Raw genomic sequence first — 23,709 nt, 5'->3', positions numbered from 1 at the left:
ATGTATATGTATGTGTGTATATATGTATTATATATGTATATGTATACATGTATATATATTTATATATGCATGTGTATATGTATGTATGCATACGTATATATGTATGTGAATATATATATGCATGTGTGTGTATGTGTATATATGTATGTATGTGTGCGTACGTGTATGTATGCATACATGTATGTGTATGTATGTATACATATGTACATGTATGTGTATGTATACATGTGTATATATACACATTTGTGTGTGTGTATGTGTGTGTATGTATACATGTATGTATATGTATGTATGTATGCATGTATGTATGTGTGTGTATATGTATATGTATGTATACATATATATGCATGTATGTGTATATATATGTATATGTATGTGTGTATATATGTATTATATATGTATATGTATACATGTATATATATTTATATATGCATGTGTATATGTATGTATGCATACGTATATATGTATGTGAATGTATGTGTATATATATATGCATGTGTGTGTATGTGTATATATGTATGTATGTGTGCGTACGTGTATGTATGCATACATGTATATATGTGTATGTATGTATACATATGTACATGTATGTGTATGTATACATGTGTATATATACACATTTGTGTGTGTGTGTGTATGTGTGTGTATGTATACATGTATGTATATACACGTATGTATGTATGCATGTATGTATGTGTGTGTATATGTATATGTATGTATACATATATATGCATGTATGTGTATATATATGTATATGTATGTGTGTATATATGTATTATATATGTATATGTATACATGTATATATATTTATATATGCATGTGTATATGTATGTATGCATACGTATATATGTATGTGAATGTATGTGTATATATATATGCATGTGTGTGTATGTGTATATATGTATGTATGTGTGCGTACGTGTATGTATGCATACATGTATGTATGTGTATGTATGTATACATATGTACATGTATGTGTATGTATACATGTGTATATATACACATTTGTGTGTGTGTATGTGTGTGTATGTATACATGTATGTATGTATGTATGCATGTATGTATGTGTGTGTATATGTATTATATATGTATATGTATGTATGTATATATGTATATATTGTGTGTATGTGTATGTATGTATATGCATGTGTGTGTATATGTATTATATATGTATGTATATCTATGTATATATATATTATGTATGTATATATATGTATGTATAAATGTATGTGTGTATGCATGTATGTGTGTATATGTATATATGTATATGTGTGTGTATATACACATATGTGTATGTATATATATGTGTGTATGTATGTTGTATATGTATGGCTTGTAAATGTATGTGTGTATATCTATGTGTATGTATGTATGTATGTATATGTGTATGTATGTATATATACATGTACGTATGTGTATGTATTATATATTTATGTGTGTATGTATGTGTGTAAATATCTACATGTATGTATGTGTATATATGTATTATGTATGTATGTATACGTGTATGTATGTATGTATGTGTATATATGTATATACATGTGTGTATGTATGTGTGTATGATATATGTATGTATGCATGTATATGTATATGTATGTGTATGTATACGTGTATGTATGTGTGTATATATCTGTATGTATGTATATATGCATGTATGTATATGTATATCTGTATGTGTATATACACACGTGTATGCATGTATATATATGTGTATGTATGTGTGTATATGTATGTGTGTATTATATATGTATGTATGTGTATGTACGTATGTGTGTATGTATATATCTACATGTATGTATGTGTATATATGTATTATGTATATATATATATACGTGTATGTGTGTGTATATATATATATATATATGTGTGTATGTATGTGTATATGTATGGGTGTATATGTATGGGTATGTATGTATATATGTATTATATATGCATGTATATGTATGTATATGTAAGTATGCATGTACGTATGTATACGTATATATATGTGTATATATCTATATGTATGTATGTATGTATAATATATGCATGTATGTGTATATCTGTATGTGTATGTGTATATACACACACGTGTATGTATGTATATTTGTTTGTGTGTATGTATGGGTGTATATGTATGTGTGTATATATATGTATTATATATGTATGTATATGTATATCTGTATGTGTATATACACACGTGTATGTATGTATATATATGTGTGGGTGTGTATGTGTGGGTGTGTATGTGTGGGTGTGTATGTGTGGGTGTATATGTGTGGGTGTATATGTGTGGGTGTATATGTGTGGGTGTATATGTGTGGGTGTATATGTGTGGGTGTATATGTGTATACGTATGTACATATGTATACGTATGTACATATGTATACGTATGTGTATGTATACGTATGTGTATATATGTATGTATATGTATAATATATGTATATGTGTATGTATGTGTATATATCTATATATGTATTATGTATGTATGTATACGTGTATGTATGTATATATGCATGTATGTATATGTATATGTATATATGTATATGTATATGTGTATGTGTATACACACACGTGTATGCATGTGTATGTATATATATATATATATATGTGTGTATGTATGTGTGTATGTATGTGTGTATATGTATTATATATGTATGTATACGTGTATGTATGTATATATACATGTACGTACATATGTATATGTATGTATATATGTATGTGTATGTATGTGTGTATATATCTATATATATGTATTATGTATGTATGTATATATGTATATGTGTATATATATATGTGTGTATATGTATGTGTATGTATGTATGTGTGTATATGTATTTGTGTATATGTATATGTGTGGGTGTATATGTGTGGGTGTATATGTGTGGGTGTATATGTGTGGGTGTATATGTGTATACGTATGTACATATGTATACGTATGTACATATGTATACGTATGTGTATGTATACGTATGTGTATATATGTATGTATATGTATAATATATGTATATGTGTATGTATGTGTATATATCTATATATGTATTATGTATGTATGCATACGTGTATGTATGTATATATGCATGTATGTATATGTATATGTATATATGTATATGTATATGTGTATGTGTATACACACACGTGTATGCATGTGTATGTATATATATATATATATATATATATATGTGTGTATGTATGTGTGTATGTATGTGTGTATATGTATTATATATGTATGTATACGTGTATGTATGTATATATACATGTACGTACATATGTATATGTATGTATATATGTATTATATATGTATGTGTATGTATGTGTGTATATATCTATATATATGTATTATGTATGTATGTATATATGTATATGTGTGTATATATATATATGTGTGTATATGTATGTATGTATGTGTGTATATGTATTTGTGTATATGTATGTATGCATATGTATGTATATATGTACGTATGTATGTACGCATGTACGTATGTATATGTATTATATATGTATGTGTGTATGTATATATGTATGTATGTATGTATGTACGTATATATATATATATGTGTATGTGTATGTGTGTATGTGTGTATGTATGTATGTATATGTATATATGTATGTGTGTATGTATGTGTGTATGTATATATACATGTATGTGTGTATGTGTGTATCTATCTATATGTATATACATGTATGTATGTATATCTGTATGTGTATGTGTATACACACGTGTATGCATGTGTATGTATGTATATATGTGTGTGTAAGTGTGTGTCTATATGTATGTGTGTGTATATGTATGCGTGTGTATATGTATGTATATGTACGTATGTATGTATGTACGTATGTGTATGTATACATGTATGTATATATGTATTATATATGTATATGTGTATGTATGTGTGTATATATACGTGTATGTATGTACATATGTATGCATGTATGTATACGTGTGTGTTTGTATATATATCTATATATGTATGTGTATGTATGTGTATGTATATATGTATGTGTATATGTATGTATGCATGTGTATGTATGCATGTGTATGTGTGTGTGTCACGCCTTGGTCATTGTATTTTGTGTTTTCGTTATATATTTGGTTAGGCCAGGGTGTGACATGGGTTTATGTATTGTATTTTCGTATCGGGGTTTGTAGTATTTGGGATTGTAGCGGAGTAGGGGTGTGTGTTAAATAGGTTTGGCTGCCTGAGGCGGTTCTCAATCAGAGTCAGGTGATTCTCGTTGTCTCTGATTGGGAACAGTATTTAGGTAGCCTGGGTTTCGCTTTGTATTTCGTGGGTGTTTGTTCCTGTCTCTGTGTTAGTGTTCACCAGTCAGGCTGTAATAGGTTTCAAGTTCCGTTTTGTTGTTTTGTATTTATTCGTTATTTCATGTATAGTTTCGTTATTTGTTTTCACTATTAAACATGAGTAACAAACACGCTGCATTTCGGTCCGACTCTCTTTCGACAAACTAAGAAAGTCGTTACAGAATCACCCACCACACACGGACCGAGCAGCGTGTCAACAGGCAGTAGCAGCCCAAAGAGGAGCAGCCCAAAGAGGAGCCGCGTATTAAGGATTTCTGGACATGGGAGGAAATCCTTGACGGGAGAGGACCCTGGGCTAAACCAGGGGAGTGTAGCCGCCCAAAGGTGCAGTAGGCGAAGAGGAAACAGGAGCTGGAAGGGAAAGGACCCTGGGCTCAGCCTGGTGAATATCGCCGCCCTAAGGAGGAACTAGAAGCGGCTGAAGCGGAGAGGCGCTGGTATGAGGAGGCAGCACGGCGACGTGGATGGAAACAGGAGCAGCCCAGAATGGAGTACAGTATGGATATTACGACGTGGGAAGAAATAGACAGGTGGGCGGCCGACCCAGAGAGAGTGATGGAGCCCGCCTGGGATTCGCTGGAGCAGTGCGAAGAGGGCTATAGGAGAATGGAGTCGAAAAAAGAGACACGGCGGCGCAGAGCGAAGCCCCAAAAATTTCTTGGGGGGGGGGGGGGACTCAGAGGGGGAGTGGCTGAGTCAGGAGACAGACCTGAGCCAACTCTCCCTGTTTATCGTGAAGAGCCAAGGAGGAGACCAGAATCGGTGTTGGAGGTGAGCGAAGCAGAGACTGTGAAGGAGTTAATGGGGAAATTGGAGGAGAAATTAATGAGGGAGTTGCTAGTTTTGGGCTTTAGGTACAATATTCGTCCGACGGAGCGTGTCGGGGATTTAATGGCACCTGGGTCAGCTCTCCATACTAGTCCTGAGGTGCGTGTTAGTCGGCTGGTGAAAAACGTGCCAGCCTCACGCACTAAGCCTCCTGTGTACCTACCTAGCCTTGCACGTCCTGTGTCAGTCCTGCTCTCAGGCTCTCCAGTACACCTTCACGGTCCAGTCCATCCTGTGCCACCTTCACACACTAGTCCTCCGATGGTAGCTCCCCGCACCAGGCTTCCTGTGCCTGTCCTCTATCCAGTACCACCTCCACACCCCAGCCCTCCGGTAGCAGTTCCCCGCACTAGGCTTCCTGTGCGTGTCCTCGGCCAAATACCACCAGTGTCAGTACCACGCATCAGGCCTTCAGTGCGCCTCGCCTGTTCAGCGCAGCCAGCGCTTTCTCCCTCTCCTGCGCTGTCGGAGTCTCCCGCCTGTTCAGCGGTTCTAGAGCCTTCCTCCTCTACAGCGCTGCCGGAGCCTCCTGCCTGTATGGAGCAGCTAGAGTTGCCAGTCCGCAAGGAGCAGCCAGAGCCGCCAGTCCGCCAGACTCTGCCACATCCGCCAGACTCTGCCACATCCGCCAGACTCTGCCACATCCGCCAGACTCTGCCACATCCGCCAGACTCGGCCAGGATCCGCCAGGATCCGCCGGATTCAACTGCCTGGCCGAGCTGCCCCTCAGTCCCGAGCTGCCCCTCAGTCCCGAGCTGCCCCTCAGTCCCGAGCTGCCCCTCAGTCCCGAGCTGCCCCTCAGTCCCGAGCTGCCCCTCAGTTTAGTGGGGTTCTGGGTGAGGACTATTCGGCCATGGTCGGCGGCGAGGGTGAATCATCCCAGGACGCGAAGGGGAGGAACAATGACATTTATGAAGTGGGGTCCACGTCCCGAGCCGGAACCGCCACCATGGACAGACGCCCACCCGGACCCTCCCTATGGTTTTGAGGTGCGTTCGGGAGTCCGCACCTTAGGGGGGGTGGGGGGGTTCTGTCACGCCTTGGTCATTGTATTTTGGTTATATATTTGGTTAGGCCAGGGTGTGACATGGGTTTATGTATTGTATTTTCGTATCTGGTTTGTAGTATTTGGGATTGTAGCTGAGTAGGGGTGTGTGTTAAATAGGTTTGGCTGCCTGAGGCGGTTCTCAATCAGAGTCAGGTGATTCTCGTTGTCTCTGATTGGGAACCGTATTTAGGTAGCCTGGGTTTTGCTTTGTATTTCGTGGGTGATTGTTCCTGTCTCTGTGTTAGAGTAACAAACACGCTGCATTTCGGTCCGACTCTTTCGACAAACGAAGAACGTTGTTACAGTATGTGTATATGTGCGCGCGCGTCTATGCACTCGCGCGCGTAGACGTGTGTATGTGTATATATGTATACGTATGTATGTATATATATATGTATACGTGTGTATGTGTGTATATATGTATACATATATATATATGTATACGTGTGTATGTGTATATATATGTATACGTGTGTATGTGTATATATACATATGTATATATATATATATATATGTGTATGTGTGTATGTATGTATGTATGTATGTGTATACGTATGTATGTATGTGTATACGTATGTATGCATGTGTATACGTATGTATGCATGTGTATACATATGTATGCATGTGTATACATATGTATGCATGTGTATACGTATGTATGCATGTGTGTATGTATGTGTATACGTATGTATGTATATATGTACGTATGTATGTGTGTACGTATGTATGTATGTATGTGTGTATGTACGTGTGTACGTGTGTACATATACATATATATATGTATACGTATATATGTATTACACACACACATTATTGAAGTCTCAGTGAATGCATTTCCAATTTCTCCATTGCTTGTGCTTCTCTGTCATATGTTTATAAAGAAGACCATAAAGATAAAAACCCAGTCAAATAAATTGAAGAAAGACCATAAACCCTCCTCGTTATCGACAGTAGGTTCAGTGTTTACCCAGATTCTAGCTCTAAGATACCATCAGTAAATAAGCGGCCAGGAAGTCGTGCTCTGGGACGCAGCCAAAAATTACCTGCCCACACACTAGTAGGACACTATGTTGTCTTACCTGGGGTGTGGCTGCGTGTTCCCGCAGAGGTCTTGAGGTGGGAGTGAGGATGCCCCTGGCGAGATGTATGGTTCACACAGCAACCCTTGGGCCTCTCACCTGGCATACTGGAGGCATGTGGGGAAACAGACACAATTAGATTCAATACAAACACATGCACATAAAGACATACGTAAACAGACCATAAACATACCAGTGTATATGTATACAAACACACAGGCAAGCATAGTTAACTATTTGTTTTAACATAATCCATCATGTTTCTAATTATTCCACCACTCCTTGAAATCTATTATAGAACATTCAGAACAGCTGACATGTAGTGTGTGTTTTTGTGTGTTTTAAAATGGATGCCAACCGCACTGTGGCATTGAGCCATTAGACATCAAATACGTTATTTTAAAAACCTTAACTGTTAAGTATATTGTTCAAGTCCAAAGGCAACCTTACCAGTTTGGAGAACTCGCGTCAATTACCCTGTACTGAAAAAAAAAAGAGCGAACAAAATACACAAAGATGACAAACGATCATAATGGGAAGTTTCATTACAGCCATACAAAACCAGCAGGTTGGCTTTTTACTAACATTAGAACTTGATGATGCACAGCAGCTTGCATTGAGAGGCTCTGGGAATAGTGTTTCAGAGCAGCAGCAGTGGCTTTGCTGGTCAAACTGGTGGTCTCCACAGCATCGGTGCTGACTGGACATTTTGGCCAGGACCTTCCTTCCTTTCAAAACATTTCCACAGCAAAGCTGGTGGTCTTCATCGTAAAGCTCTGTGGGACAGGTAATAAGAATTGATCAGATTTACTGTTTAAAGCACAGAAGTGCTCTCAGGTGCTCAAGTGTTACAAGCTTGGCATTGTGAAGGGGAGGGTGCGAACATAGAAGCCGTGAAGTGCAGGTAGGAAAGGATGTTGTCACAAGGGAGTCAGCATGAGAGAATTGGGGAAACGTCTCCCAAACAGCTTTCGAAGTAGACAGACCTCTACAGGACAGTTTGAGAGCCAATTCTAAAATGCACGCGACAACACCACCTCTGTTTTATTCTTCACAAAGGCATAAACAAACAAAAATCAACGATGACAGCAAAGATGTCAATAGACCGGAACTCACTGACCTTTTCCACAACACTTGGCATGAGGTTGGGTCCTGGTTAGGATCTGTGAGTCACAACACAGCTGGTTGAGTGGGTCGTAGGGCCTACACCCACAGCAATCTGACACCAGCTGGCTCACATTCAGTGTCAGTTGACCTGCAACGGTTGAATCACAGATAAACACTAAGAAAATAATGATTTCAACCCAGTTACCAGGTTTAAGTGAATAGATCTTGTGGGATACCGCTAGGAGACTTGACTGTCTATATCACCTTTACAACAGGAAGCCTGGGTGAGGTTAAAGACCCTGTTTCCACAGCAGGACAGTCCCGCCCCTTTATGACGTACTCCTTCACAGCAGGTGAAATCTAGACCTCTATGAGTAACCCCGCCGCAGATGTGATCTCTGGGAGACCTGAAAGGCAGAGGCTCTTCATGTCTAGAGTGAATTTATCTTCATCTATATGAAGCACATAAACTAGACAGACAAACTGGAGCCACAAGGCTCACACATACATCATGATGACACGTCTTAATTAACGAAAGGTAGGATGAAGTTGCCCCTAAACACTGTTCTAAGGTCAGTTTTGCATATCCCCACTAAAGATCTGGGCTCAAGGGCAGCTTCTTACCAGAGGAGAGATAATAATGGCACTTGCTATACTCACGTGACGTAGAACTTCCCAGCATGGACGGAGACTGGAATTCCAAAAGGATTGATCTGCCCTGTGAGACAAGTAACATCCCCACATCAAGACAATGTCCTGGCAACGTATTCTGTGAAAAGCTCTCAGCTCATGATATTTGCAAAACACTCAAGAAAATATTGTAACTGTAAATTGCTTTACAGTAAGAAATTATAATTTAATCTTTTAAAATAGCATATTTGCATTTTACAACTGTCTATCTCAGTGACTGAAATTGATAAAACACATGGACAATTCTATGATAAAATGCCTGAAGAACTTAGTATTATCAGGAAACAACGAAGAGTAGCCCACATTACAATACCATCTCTGCAGTCTACTGTCCACACATCAATCTGAGAGGGAGTGTAGTAGCCCACACTACAATACCATCTCTGCAGTCTACTGTACACACAATCTGAGAGGGAGAGTAGTAGCCCACACTACAATACCATCTCTGCAGTATACTGTACACACATCAATCTGAGAGGGAGAGTAGTAGCCCACACAGCCCAACACTTCTCAACAGCTGGCCACATTTAATTCATACAAACAGATGCAAGAGATGACAGTGCATTCCACTTACCATGTGCGCTGTAGCAGGGTAGAGTCAGAAGAACTACACAAATGAAACATACAAATGTTAAGGACAGGAAGTCCAGAGATTTGCTAGAACTTGTGTACAATGTTTGATAGTGATGGTCACATACCAGACATCAGTAGTGGAGTGGTCATGGTGTTTCTTTCCATAAAGCAATCTCATTCATAGATGGAAGCTTAAGATGCACTGAGATAAGTAGTCCAATTCAGCCCCACCTACAAGCACCACCCCTGACTACAATATCCAATTACCTTGCCATCCCAAAATATACATATTATGACCCCATCTCAATCATTAATATGTGGTATGAGTCATTGTTTGGCTGGGACCTGCTTTTCCAGTGGCAGTTGGTGAAAGTGGAAAAAGGGATCATTGCCACATTTTTTTGAAAACATCAAAACACTTTAAGAGCCACTCATGTTCTTCCTTAACTCGATTTAATCAGACCGCTGTTATTATACATCTTAGCACCTCTACTTCCCGCGGCTGTGGATACAAGTGTATTGCCGGCTGCATACATTCACTTTAGATGGTGAGAGGAAACGACTCAATATTGCCATCTGCTGGCCTATGGGGTAACACTGGCAACAGGTGTGCAGATCACTGATAAAGATTGTTCTCACATTAAACGTCTTCTCCTGGTATGGGAAGCTCTGTCAGGAACATGAGTAACTGGCACAAGGTGTCTATCAGGCCAGCAGAACAATCTGCAGTGAACAGCCACAACTCCAGGAAATGTACACACAAGGAAAGCACTCCAGGGCTTCAGCGACAACACCCACATCCTTCAAAATGCTGCCGTCCGGTCGGCAGTGCTTCATTTGTAAATCTGCAGGTACCGTAATAAAAATGTAAGAGGGGGAGTGGTGGAAAAATGCACTTTATAAAAGAGGATTGTGCACATACCATCGCATTTGCATAGTGGCACAGAGTAAGCCTAGAGCAGAGTAGAGCACAGAAGATGTACACACGGGGAACATTTTTAGTTGAAAATGTTTGCCTTTATAAACGCATTTCATGCAACTTTACGTCATTTAACATGACTAGAGACTTAAGCAGAATCTTTTTTTTCAATACATCAGAAATGACAGGTTACTTTGACACTGTCAACTTGACTTGGATTAAAAACGACCTCGTCTGGAATCGATCAATATCCTAGGCCGACGAGTGGAGACACACGTATAGAACAATATGAGGAGGAAATTGTCAAGACAAAAAAAAAATGTTCTAGTTCCACTGACTCACCCAATGATGAGTACTTTGTAACAGTGCTATTCGCTCCATAGACCCATTTGGAAGTTGATCAAATATTTTGACCGACAGACAGATTAGTCTTCTCTTTTCAGCAGCAGCCATTTGCTTTCCAACCTGTGTTTTCCCGTGATTGTATTTGAAATTACTGTGAAATATTTGGCTGCGTGCTGTTCATTGACAGTCGTGACTCAAATCAGCTAAAGATACTGATCGCGAGGACGTGAGAAACAGACAAAACTAGGTGTGATAAGAGTGGGTGGCTCAGAACCACATCTACAGGAAGTGCAAATCAGAGTGAGGTAATGCACAGGATGTTAATAAACAAATAGCTTCACTTTTTCCAGTTTGTCAGTACAACCAGATCCACAGCTTAACAGGGGGAAAACCATTAACTTCAATGGATTCATAAGCACACCCAAGAAAAAACACAGACACAACACACACAAGGGGAAAGTTATTGTTCAACAGGTCATTGACAGTTCATGGAAGATCCATTGAAGGGAGTAGAGATGACGGTATGGATGCAATGTTATTGGTTGTTCTTGTTATGTCAGTCACTGACAGTCACTCAATTAGCCCATGTCAAAAAATTTTTCAATTGGTAGCTCATCTAAACGTAGTAATCAAATCAAATGTTGTAAGTCACATACACACGGTTAGCAGAAAGTGTAGCAAAATGCTTTTAGTTCTGACAGTGCAGCAATATCTAACATGTAATCTAACAATTCCACAACAACTACCTAATACACATACATCTAAGTAAAGGAATTGAATAAGAAAATATACATAAACATGTGGATGAGCAATGACAGAGCAGCACGGTCGAATTACCGGCCAGGGGGCCCCCATTGATTTTGTTAGTCAGTCTCACTCAGATATTATAATAAAAACTGCAAACATTTCCCTCCACCCTATGGCAAAGTATCTAGAATTGCATGAAATTAGTTATACAGTTACTACATATTCTCTGCCCCATGGCAAAATGTTTAGAATTTCAGAAAGCATCAGTTTTAAAACAAGTTATCTGAATCTGGTTGTCAAAGGGTTGGGGATGGTACTGTAGGAATTAACCTAAAATAATCTTCTCATCAACTGTGGACACATTCCTACCTTGTGAGTTGCGTTGATTGAGACAGTGTAACAGGATTCTTCTGGTGAAGGAGAGGCAGACCAATACGCAGCGTGGTTGAAGTTCATGGTTTTTTTAATAAGAAAATCAATACATGAACAAACTACAAAACAATAAATGTGAAAACCCAAAACCAGTCCCGTGTGGTACAAACACTGACACATGAGACAATCACCCACAAAACCCAAAAACAAGCAGGCTACCTAAATATGGTTCCCAATCAGAGACAATGACTAACACCTGCCTCTGATTGAGAACCATATCAGGCCAAACACAGAAACAGACAAACTAGACACACAACATAGAATGCCCACTCAGATCACAACTTGACCAAACAAAACATAGAAACAAACAGTGACAAACAGTAGTGTGGAATGGGAGGTGTAGCTAGTCAACCCAAACAAGTCAACCTGCAATCAGTCCTGCAACTCTGTGGGTAAAAACAATCAGATATATTCAATCAACAACTCAATGACTTATCAAAAACAAAAAAAAGCTGATTAAAGAAATAAATAAAAAATTAAGAACACTTGAAAAATGAAACACCTAAAATGTGTACAACATTTACAAAGCTCTCTCTTAAGGCTGAGTTGGACCACAGGTGAGTCAGGGAAGGAGACTTCTCAACATGTGTGTTTTTTTTAGTTGATCATGTTTCTTAGAAAGGATAACAGCTACTACAGCTTTTTGTTTCACCTTTATTTAACCAAGTTGAGAAAAAGTTCTCATTTACATCTGCGACCTGACCAAGATAAAGCAAAGCAGTGCGACACTAACAACAACACAGAGTTACACATGGAATAAACAAGCGTGCAGTCAATAACACAATAGAAAAAAAGAGAACTGGAGGGAAAGGCGGCCAAAGAAGATGTTGGCTTATGGGTGACCAGTGAAATATACCTAATGGAGTGTGTGCTATGGGTGGGTGTTGTTATCATGACCAGTGAGCTGAGATAAGGCGGAGCTTTACCTAGCAAACACTTATAGATGACCTGGAGCCAGTGGGTCTGGCGATGAATATGTAGTGAGGGTCGGCCGACTAGAGCATACAGGTCGCAGTGGTGGGTGATATATGTGGCTTTGGTGAAAATAAAAACGGATGGCACTATGATAGACCGCATCCAGTTTGCTGAGTGTAGGAGGCTATTTTGTAAATGACATCGCCGAAGTCGAGGATCACTGCAACACTGCAGTTGGTTTCAGAATGGGTGGCAAGGAAAATGTTTTTTAAAAAAGCATTATATTTAGGAAAAATCATTCACTAAACCCTAAACCTCAACTAAACCTTGTAATAAATGATGTGGGAATTGAGCACGTTGAGGTGACTAAACTGCCTGGAGTAACCCTGGATTGTAAACTGCCATAATGGGTTAAGCTGATGCAATGATCACATGATTGTAAAGAGCCTGGGTTGGTACTGTAGGGTTTCCCCGAAAATAATAACTGTGGACACATTCCTACTTTCTGAGTTGCATTGCTTGGGACAAACAGTAGTGTGGAATATTTATGAAAGTGGTTCCATGAAGAAATTACTAACTTATTTGTATGTACTTTTCATGGAATCTCCCTACAACTGACATAGTCAGCCTTACTCGTCCGTGGGGTTACTCAGCAACCACCACAGGTTACACATAAAGTGTTTCTTCCTTTTAAAAGTTATGTCATACAGCAGGACTGTATGGCATGTTGGAGTGCATGACATCATAGTATTTTACCGTCAACCATTGTTGCCGTTAATGCTAGTTCGACCACCAAAGGGCGTCTTTGAGAAGCTAAGTTATTGAAATGACATGGAACTATAGGCCAACGAGTCCTGTTTACTGTAGCTGTTTTAGCCTAACTTACTTTTTGGCATAAAGGCCTACTGTAGTTCAATACACAGTATATCAATAAATCCTTCATTCATTTGTGCATGTCATCGCACCGCATACAAGCCATCCATGTCTTGAAATACAGTCAAGCGTTTTAGTTATAAAACAAAATAACAAAGGCAGCCTTGAATCATTTAACAATGAATAAAACGCAACATGTCGGCTAAAGCGATTGAATTCACAAATGCATTTGACTATTTTTTATATTGGCTGTACCTAGACTTTAAAAACCTTTTTTGTTAGAACAGGCTATATGGGATTGATTATAATTTGTTTGGAAATGATTATTGTATTTGTTGTGCTGTGTATACTGTTATAAATGTAGCTTCATTAAGTGGATTAATATTATGGTTTTTCTATTCCAAGAAAAACAAAAATGCATTTTACAGTAGCCTATGTAGGCCTCACGCTTCCCATTAGGAATATATGGCACTGCACAACGTGGCCAGACAGGAGTAGGCCTAGTGAAGAGTCAAATAATCCTAACATTTCCACACCCTAATTGTAGGCTAACCAATACCCAAACGGAGATCAGATTGATTTATCAAGACCAGTACCCATATATGTGTCAAAGCAGCGTGAAACGGTGCTGAAATAGTTGACCACACGCAGGTAGGCTATTGCTTGAAATCCTATTATAACAATTGGATGACTTTAGGTGTTTCAGTAAGGAACAATTTATTGCCTTCAATTGCATTAGCTGACTTTATTCCAATATTTCTGTTATTCAGTGACATTTATTCCTATAGTAATTCGTTATGGATCTATCCAGATGTGGTTACAGAACAGTGCATGTGGTGGGCTTTGCAAAGAGATGGGTGAATTGATATGCCTCACAAACACCCATTAATACATTTAAAGTTCCTAAACTCGGCAAGAGTCTATTGTCCTGCTGAGTGCCCATCACGGGTGGATGGCTTCTTTGTTATTCCAATTTATTGGAAAGGCTACTAAACCATTTACACGTGTTACACAGCATTATTGTGTGTTTACAGCAGAGTGCACTTTCAAATCATTCTCCACCTGACTCTCTAACAATGCCAGCAGATGACTATTTATACTGTTATCTATTCGGTAACATTCCACAAGTAAATGGAATACATCAAACACCATTTTTTATCTGTGCTTAGTAGACGAGGCTTCATGCCTTCACCATCAACTTGTTAATATAGCAGGCATCACTCGTATATTCAGTCAACACATATTTTAAGAATATAATGGAATATACACTTTATCTTAGAATAAAAACCTCAAATTCAATTGTAATACATTTATTTTAGGCATATCATGCCAATTAGGCCTCGTGAAATCGTCAAAAGCGCAAGAGATACTGTTGCATGACAAACAGGTGCTGTTAGATTGCAATATCATTTATCTGCCCGTTTGGAACAGTGTATACAATACTAAATAACGTATAAGTAAAACCAGAGAGTCTGTTCTAATGAAAAGAAAGTAAAGCCTTTAATACTGCATAGCAAAGTTTAAAAACTTGAAATTGCTTTATCCAACATTTTGCGATTGCATGAGGCTTGGTGACCACAGAATCAGTAGGATATTAAACAAACACTCAAATGGGCAACAGAAGAAGAAACAACACAGGGCTAAACCACTCATTCCACGTTAAAAATAAGTTATATTATAAGGCAGGGTTAAAGACACATTCTTTCTGATTGTCTTTAGCATGCAGTCTCTCCTCTCGCTACAGCTAATTTCATTTGAATTATCATGTCGATAAATTAATATATTTGTAGAGGTTGATGCATTTTTCGTTAGGGAAAATCTGGTCTGTGATATTGAGTTAAAAATGTCAAACTTTCGAGTACTTAAGCATCGAATACATTGCAAGTTTGCCCGTTTTGGCCATTACACTACACTTTACAATAGGACTCAACTCTGACTGTCAACATTGTCTATTGGTAGTCAAAACTGTGGCACAAATTGAGGGATTTTTCACACCTAGCTGAGCTATTGGACTATCCTTTTGTAAATTAGTGGTGTGAATGTTTCAGTCAGTCTCTCTCCTATCGCACTGGACTCCTGCATCAGGCAAGACAAATCAGCTGGCGGGTAGTCCCAGAGTTGAGAGAGAGAACTTGGGTAAATACAATGGTGCAGTTACACTTGACATGTGGACTGGCAATATCCTAAAAAATAGGCTACTTGTGCCTTACAGATTACATAAGGCCAGCTATTGTGAAAGAATACTTGTTGATTTCCTCTATCGCTTCAAAAGGCCTACTGTCCACCTGGTTTCAGAGAGAAGCCAGCAGTGAGCCTGTTGCCAGGCATTGTGAATGATATCCTTTTCCTGCACAGCAATTTTAAGAAATTCAGTTATTGTTTTAGCATATTTATGTCAATGTGCCGCATTGCATTGTGAACAAAAAATATATCTGTTCTTAATTCTTTGCGTCGTTTCTTTTTAGCCAAATGTTGAATAGACATGCAGACAAATGAATTAATGCAGGAAAAGAGGAAAATAACCTACTGTCTTTAGTCATAAAAACAATTAGGCTAAATAAACTGATATTCATTTGTTGGGTATTGGATCGTCTCTCAAAAGTATTACAATAGATATGAACGTTTAATCCATCTGTCTGCATATTTCAAGACATGGCATACAAAGGTGCAGTGAGATACCCTATGAGTTGGACGATACTTTTCTCATCAATCATTTTGTAAAACGTATGCATAATACTTCAAAACTGAAAATCAACCAATGTCAGCCTTTAAATGCTTTATTATCCAAATGTTGCAAGTGCGTGTGGGTGACTCGGTGCAGTTTGAGGCCATGTGGTAGAAAGTGATGTGGGCGCTGGAGATGGAGGTGTGAGCAGGTGGGTCTGGACAGGTGTGATGTAGTTGCCGTTTGTATGTGTATGTTTTGTTTTGTCTAAAAAGATCAAATAAAATCGTACAAAATAATCTGATTATTCATTTACATTCTTCATTGTAACCACAGTCACAAATAATTGAACACACACAACATGAGCAGACTAACTTGGTCAAAACATTTCTTTATTAGAGACTAACAGAAAGATTGTTGTTACTTTAAAAAAAAACTACAATGCCACGAATGAGTGAGTCACTCAGCTTTATGCTGACAAATGTAGCTTTATGTTTCGTAATAGCCTCCTAAATAGGCCAAGCCTAAACTAATATATTCGATTGCCAAAATAAACTAGTACATTTATGAAGTCGTTCAGGACTTGAAAATATGAGCAACCTTTTTCCCCTTATCCTCGCTGGACTCTCTTTCATTCCGTGTCTTCTTCACATCAGCATAGAAGGACTCCTTGTTTCAGAAACTCACTTGATATAGATGGTCTATCACTCTTTCACACTGTGGTAAATAAAGCCAGTTGGTAATGTAGATTTCTTCCTGTTTTAAGAGGGAGAGAAACCAAAAGACCACCGTGCCTATTTTTTGAAATTTTTTAGTCAACATGTAGTTGCGCAATAGTAATTACCCAAGTTCTGCCTCAACTCAGGGACCACCCGCCAGCAGAAAAAATGTTTTGCCTGATGCAGGACTCTAGTGCCCGAGAGCGAGACTCTCGGACTGAAACATTCACACGTCAGTTCATTTACAAAAAATATAGCCAATTTGTGCAACAGTTAAGGCTACTGATAGATCGGCATCTCCTCCTGTGATAGTGTGGCGCAATGATAGAATGATGCAATCTACCTACAGACTGTCCGCGGCATAAGCTCAAAACCTTTGCTTGTGGAACCATTGTAGCTAGCCCCTGGCCAATGTTTGAATTTAAAAAATGCATCTCAGCACCAGCTGCTTCTTGATCAATGAGACCTGACTGCATTATGGAAATGACAGAGTTCAAAGTGAGGATGACTACTGCTCTGGACTGAGTGTGTGGTATGTTTTTTTGTGTGTTTGTTTTGCACTGGAGCAGCAGCAGAGGCATCACCCAAGTGGGCGCTACATGTGGAGGAGCACGAAGTACAGGCTACAGAGATGCTGAGCTGAGGATGACGTCAAAGTCGTTAAGCCAACTGCGTCACCAGCATCTGGCGTCACCTGGCATCATCATAATCATCAAACCATCATCTAACTCACTTTAGGAGCCTGAGATCGCATATCTACTGAGGGAGTCTTGCTCTATGGCTAGGACAATGTGGTCCTGTCCATTGTTTTGTTATGTGTTATATGTGTAAGCCAAGTATGCCTAGAATGGCTAGCTCTACTGTGTAGCTTAGGCCTACTATGTGGATGTTTGTGCCTTTTTAAACCATTTATTTAAGAGAACGACCAAGAAAGTACATTTTCAAACTTTTTTGTGTCATCTTCAAATATTTTATATGCATTATCCACATACAGTGCCTTGCGAAAGTATTCGGCCCCCTTGAACTTTGCGACCTTTTGCCACATTTCAGGCTTCAAACATAAAGATATAAAACTGTATTTTTTTGTGAAGAATCAACAACAAGTGGGACACAATCATGAAGTGGAACGACATTTATTGGATATTTCAAACTTTTTTAACAAATCAAAAACTGAAAAATTGGGCGTGCAAAATTATTCAGCCCCTTTACTTTCAGTGCAGCAAACTCTCTCCAGAAGTTCAGTGAGGATCTCTGAATGATCCAATGTTGACCTAAATGACTAATGATGATAAATACAATCCACCTGTGTGTAATCAAGTCTCCGTATAAATGCACCTGCACTGTGATAGTCTCAGAGGTCCGTTAAAAGCGCAGAGAGCATCATGAAGAACAAGGAACACACCAGGCAGGTCCGAGATACTGTTGTGAAGAAGTTTAAAGCCGGATTTGGATACAAAAATATTTCCCAAGCTTTAAACATCCTTGCACTGTGCAAGCGATAATATTGAAATGGAAGGAGTATCAGACCACTGCAAATCTACCAAGATCTGGCCCTCCCTCTAAACTTTCAGCTCATACAAGGAGAAGACTGATCAGAGATGCAGCCAAGAGGCCCATGATCACTCTGGATGAACTGTAGAGATCTACAGCTGAGGTGGGAGACTCTGTCCATAGGACAACAATCAGTCATATATTGCACAAATCTGGCCTTTATGGAAGAGTGGCAAGAAAAAGCCATTTCTTAAAGATATCCATAAAAAGTGTCGTTTAAAGTTTGCCACAAGCCACCTGGGAGACACACCAAACATGTGGAAGAAGGTGTTCTGGTCAGATGAAACCAAAATTGAACTTTTTGGCAACAATGCAAAACGTTATGTTCATCACCCTGAACACACCATCCCCACTGTCAAACATGGTGGTGGCAGCATCATGGTTCGGGCCTGCTTTTCTTCAGCAGGGACAGGGAAGATGGTTAAAATTGATGCTGCAGCCCCACCTGAAAAATCTGAATAAAAAAATTGAATATAATTTTTTCCACAAAAGTAGTGCACTGGGCCTTTACTAGTAGCTGCAGACGATTATAGACCTGTGTAGCGCAGGCCCCCAAAAATGATTCAGCATCTCCACTTTGGCCAAAAAAAAGGTAGTTGTATATTTTAGAACGGTATCTTGCAAGATTCAATAGTTGGAATTGGAATTGAGTTGCCCTGTTCCTTTCTCTGTGATTGTCATTCTAATAGAATCCAGAAAGAACAAAACCCTGTCCTCAAACAGTTACATGAAATAAAATATTTGTATTGATCAAATAACATGGAAAACGACCATATTTTGTGCAGTATTAATTTACCATCCTTACAAACCACTTAATGTCAATGTACTGTACATTACCGGATTGTACATAGGCTGGTCATCTAGGTTTGTACCTGCAGACTTCCCAACGCCATGAAGAAGAACAAAGCACACGACAGAAATGGAGCACATTGAGACATCAAGAGGTTCGTAATGATGTGATGTGGCTCGGTTGGTAGACCATTGTGCTTACAATGCTAGGGTTGTAGGTTTGATTCCCACATGGGACCAGTATGAAAATGTGTGCAGTCACTATTGTAAGTTGCTCTGGATAAGAGTATCTACTAAAATTAAGATGTGTATTAAAAGTGGATGTGGTTACTGGATAATGCAATGAAAGTTACATTTGCTTACAGAGTGAATATATTTAAACTACTGTATCTAACTTCTTGAGTGGTGAGAAAATGGTTTCCACTACATGGCCAAGCTTCATAGTCAAAATTGGTTGTAATTGTAAGAAATTATGAAAACAAAAATGTGCTTGTAGTTCTTCAATTTAAGGTTAGGGTCAGGCATAAGGGTAGCAGTGTAATTAAGGTAAGGGTTAGGTTTAAAGTCAGATTTTAAGAAGATAAATTGTAGAACTAGGTCGGGGGCGTTGGACTTGGCCAGATAGTGGTGACCGTGAGGAGTGGAGCAGCGGATCAGCTGCAAAAATACTGCATTTGTTATTTACTTAACAGTGCAGGTGAAGATGAAGACTGGTTCAAGAGGTTATTTACAAAATATACAAATGCCAGTAGGGGCGTGGATCAGAAAACCAGTCAGTATCTGGTGTGACCACCATCTGGCTCATGCAGCGCGACACATCTCCTTTGCAGACAGTTGATCAGGCTGTTGATTGTGGCCTGTGGAATGTTGCCCCACTCTTCTTCAATTGTTGTGCGAAGTTGCTGGATATTGGAACTGGAATGTGAACACGCTGTCATCCACGTCGACACCAGAGCATCCCAAACATGCTCAATGGGTGACATGTCTGGAGAGTATGCTGGCCATGGAAGAACTGGGACATTTTCAGCTTCCAGGAGGTGTGTACAGATCCTTGAGACAGTGTATTATCATGAAACATAATAATGTTTCATGAATGTTTCATAAACAAGGTGATGGCGGCGAATGAATGGCACGACAGTGTACGTCAGGATCTCGTCACAGTATCTCTGTGCATTCAAATTGTGTTTGTTGTCGTTAGCTTATGCCTGCTCATACCCTAACCCCACCACCACCATGGGGCACTCTGTTCACAACGTTGACATCAGCAAACCGCTTGCCCACACGACGCCATACACATGATCTGCTGTTGTGAGGCTGGTTGGACATACTGGCAAATTCTCTAGAACGATATTGGAGGTGGCTTATAGCAGAGAATTTGATTTGTTTGGTACTGTGTAGTGTGTGTGTGTGTGTGTGTGTGGTGTTGAAGATAGAAGAATAAAAGCCTTGAATGGAGACAGAAAGCGCATCCGCCTATTCTTACCAGACGTCCTGTAGTAGACGATCAGAACCTAAGAATCAGCTTGAGCGTACTAGCGGGTGAGGGCATTTACAGGCGACCACTCAAACAGGTGAGGCCAAAAAAAACTCACACACACACTTTGAAAAGTAATTTGAAGCCCCCCTATAAGCTGCAATTATTTACATTCAAATGTATCATAGTTTTTATTGTCACCTGAATCTGAACATAGCCCACATTATTTAATATTCAACATTTCTCAGTGGAGCAAGCTCATTGATCCAGTAGTATGATCAATCAAATAGGAGGAGTTATTTATTTTTTATACAAACACTAGAGTAAACAGGCTAGCTAAATGCATCACATTGCCCCAGTAGCCTAACTACAGTCACAGCCTGCCTACTACCTTGGTGTACACTGCACATCGACTTTGGAGTGCTTCCTCATTTATTCGCTAGGCGGCATCAGTGTCAAAGATTGTATCGAGTTGCCTACTGCGGAACTAAAAGATAAAATACATGACATTTTCCGGGCACATTTAACAGACGGTAAACAAAATGTACGGTGTGCATACTCTAACGACCATCATAAAACGTTCTCTTTGGCCAACTTCAAAGAGAATATGTTTACTCTGAGTCGGTAAGTATTAAATACGAGTGACTTCGCTTTGCTCGCTATAAACATAAACTAGCTAGCTTTGCTCTACACAGCATGCTGGCTAGCTAGTGAATGTCAACAGTCAACCAAGACAGAGCAAACATAACTAACTAGTGTCGTTATATGTTCGCTTAAATTGAATATACTAACTTTGTTTGCACGTCATGCCAACATCTGTCGCAATTTTTGATTGCAGAGCGACAAAAACTCGAAATGAGTACGCTCGTGACCGTGCTTCGCCTCCCGAGAGGACCTGATCCGAATGGCCGCGGATTCGACCCGAACTCAACCCGTTTCGTCGCGCTGTGTCCAACAACTATTTCTGCTTCGACTGAAACATGGACTGACTCTGTCGAAGTGGGAGAAGAGCAGCGTGCACGGTCGGCTTTGAGAGAAAGCTTCCTGAGAACGCTCATAGCTATGACCAACAAGCAGGTGCAATTCCACATGTACGAGAGAGTCGAGGTTGAGGCGAAGTTTGGAGCGTCGGATATTGACGTGCTCAACTTCCAAGTTTCGGAACTACAGACCCCCATTGGGGTGCAGAAAGAAGCTCTGCTCAGGTGCCAGGATGTCATTTCATACTCCCTTGATCTCTGAACAGTGTTGTGAACCAATTTGTGCTGTTCACTTATTTGTGCTGTTTTTGAGCATTTATCCAACAAACTGAATCTGATTTGAACTGTTATTTCTAATATGAGTTGGTTTGACATACAGTGCGTTTTGGGGAGTCAATGATGACAGGTCCAGTGCTACACAGTGTTCTGTCTGGGTGAATATGTAGCAAGATGTTACCGTTTATTATTCTGTTACTTTGATAAAGAGGTCGACTTGCCATTGCCATATGTTATATTTATGTGGCCAGCCAGGTATTGAGAACACTGCTATACAGTATGTCTATTTTTGTTTTGTAGTTTCCAATTCAATGTACCTCCACTGGAGGGAGATGTCAGCACTGTCTTTACAACAGGTATGTCAGGGGGCACCCATGCCACTAGGTTCTCTGACACTCAGCTGTCCATTTCTTTAGGAAGAGATGGGGGGGTAAACACATGTCTTCAGGTGGAATTTGGATATAATTGTCTGGAAACCTGAATATTGCCATTCATTTTGTGATTACAGGACAATGTGGTTCTTGTCTTCCTTTCCATATGATCTGTTGCTGAGATGTTTACCAATGGGCATATGAACTTCCTCTTTTTTTTCTTAAAAACAAACTTTGACTAAACATTCTGTCACTTGCATTGAATTTGATAATGTGTTTAAGTAGGCTATATATTGTAGATAAAGTGGTGGTAGTATCGAGCTTATCGAATTCCTCACTGAATGAAATATTCACATTCAGTGGTCACGTCGTCTTTCAGTGTCATGGCTTTAATTTTTTTTAAATATATTTTGATAAGACCCTGAAATGTAGGCCTACCTTTCAGTATTGTGCCAGTCAGCACAGATATTGCAACCTCTGGTTTTCTAAATTTAATATGACCTCGCCTAAATGATCTCAACTGCCCAATCTTTAAGACTGCAAATATAATATTCACAAATGAATAAGAGAGCCTACAGTGAACTAAACAAGTATAAATGACTGTTTACGGTCAAATCTCCTTACATACTTTGTGTATGGGTTAATATGATACCTTAGTTTACACGTTTGTCAGTTGAAACAGACCTGATGAGTGGTCAGGATTCATCATCCTCGCAAAACGCCCTCATGACGAGGCATCAGTAATATGTAATCTTCCTAAAAGGTGCGTTTTGTGTGCGTCTCCAATAAATCATTTTATTGGAATGCATTAGGCAATCGGTGTGCAGTGCACAGTCTCCCTCTGTTGTGCCTGGATGATACCGACCGCTTTGTGGAGACGGTCAACAATGAGAGGGTGAGTCATAACCATCCCGCCCCCCTCTAAAGTATGAGTGAAATCCTGTGATGTTATTGGGCCCTTGTGATTAAATCAGGAAGCCCTCAAGGACGACCAATGTTAATTTCATATTCCCAGGCAGCAACAG

At 39.4% G+C, this 23,709-nt stretch overlaps 2 protein-coding genes across 2 annotated transcripts in view; one reads left to right on the top strand and one right to left on the bottom strand.

Moving 5' to 3' along the window:
- LOC135546099 (uncharacterized) overlaps positions 1–11,110 on the bottom strand; it is a 30,244-nt gene extending 19,134 nt beyond the window's left edge. Inside the window, exons 1-9 of the mRNA XM_064974253.1 lie at positions 10,890–11,110; positions 9,754–10,473; positions 9,630–9,662; positions 9,026–9,083; positions 8,630–8,772; positions 8,379–8,513; positions 7,844–8,034; positions 7,709–7,740; positions 7,259–7,365 (exon numbers count right to left, since the gene is read on the bottom strand). Coding sequence (XP_064830325.1) covers positions 7,259–7,365; positions 7,709–7,740; positions 7,844–8,034; positions 8,379–8,513; positions 8,630–8,772; positions 9,026–9,083; positions 9,630–9,662; positions 9,754–9,793 — 739 coding nt within the window. The 5' untranslated portion in view covers positions 9,794–10,473; positions 10,890–11,110. The remainder of the gene's footprint in view (positions 1–7,258; positions 7,366–7,708; positions 7,741–7,843; positions 8,035–8,378; positions 8,514–8,629; positions 8,773–9,025; positions 9,084–9,629; positions 9,663–9,753; positions 10,474–10,889) is intronic.
- A 10,440-nt stretch (positions 11,111–21,550) lies between these two features.
- LOC135546098 (gem-associated protein 7-like) lies at positions 21,551–22,927 on the top strand. Its single transcript, XM_064974251.1, has 2 exons — positions 21,551–21,681; positions 21,896–22,927. Exon 2 carries the CDS (start codon positions 21,913–21,915, stop codon positions 22,297–22,299), a length of 387 nt encoding a protein of 128 aa, XP_064830323.1. The 5' UTR covers positions 21,551–21,681; positions 21,896–21,912; the 3' UTR covers positions 22,300–22,927.
- Positions 22,928–23,709: the final 782 nt, after the last annotated feature.

The sequence above is a fragment of the Oncorhynchus masou genome, chromosome 9 (assembly GCF_036934945.1).
Source record: "Oncorhynchus masou masou isolate Uvic2021 chromosome 9, UVic_Omas_1.1, whole genome shotgun sequence".
Classification (NCBI taxonomy): Eukaryota; Metazoa; Chordata; class Actinopteri; order Salmoniformes; family Salmonidae; genus Oncorhynchus; species Oncorhynchus masou.
The sequence above is the reverse complement of the archived record's forward strand: the minus strand, read 5'-3'. Positions and strand labels throughout refer to the sequence as shown.

Excerpts from the sequence above, each read along its gene's own strand:
- LOC135546098 (XM_064974251.1), top strand. The coding sequence starts at position 21,913 with ATGAGTACGCTCGTGACCGTGCTTCGCCTCCCGAGAGGACCTGATCCG.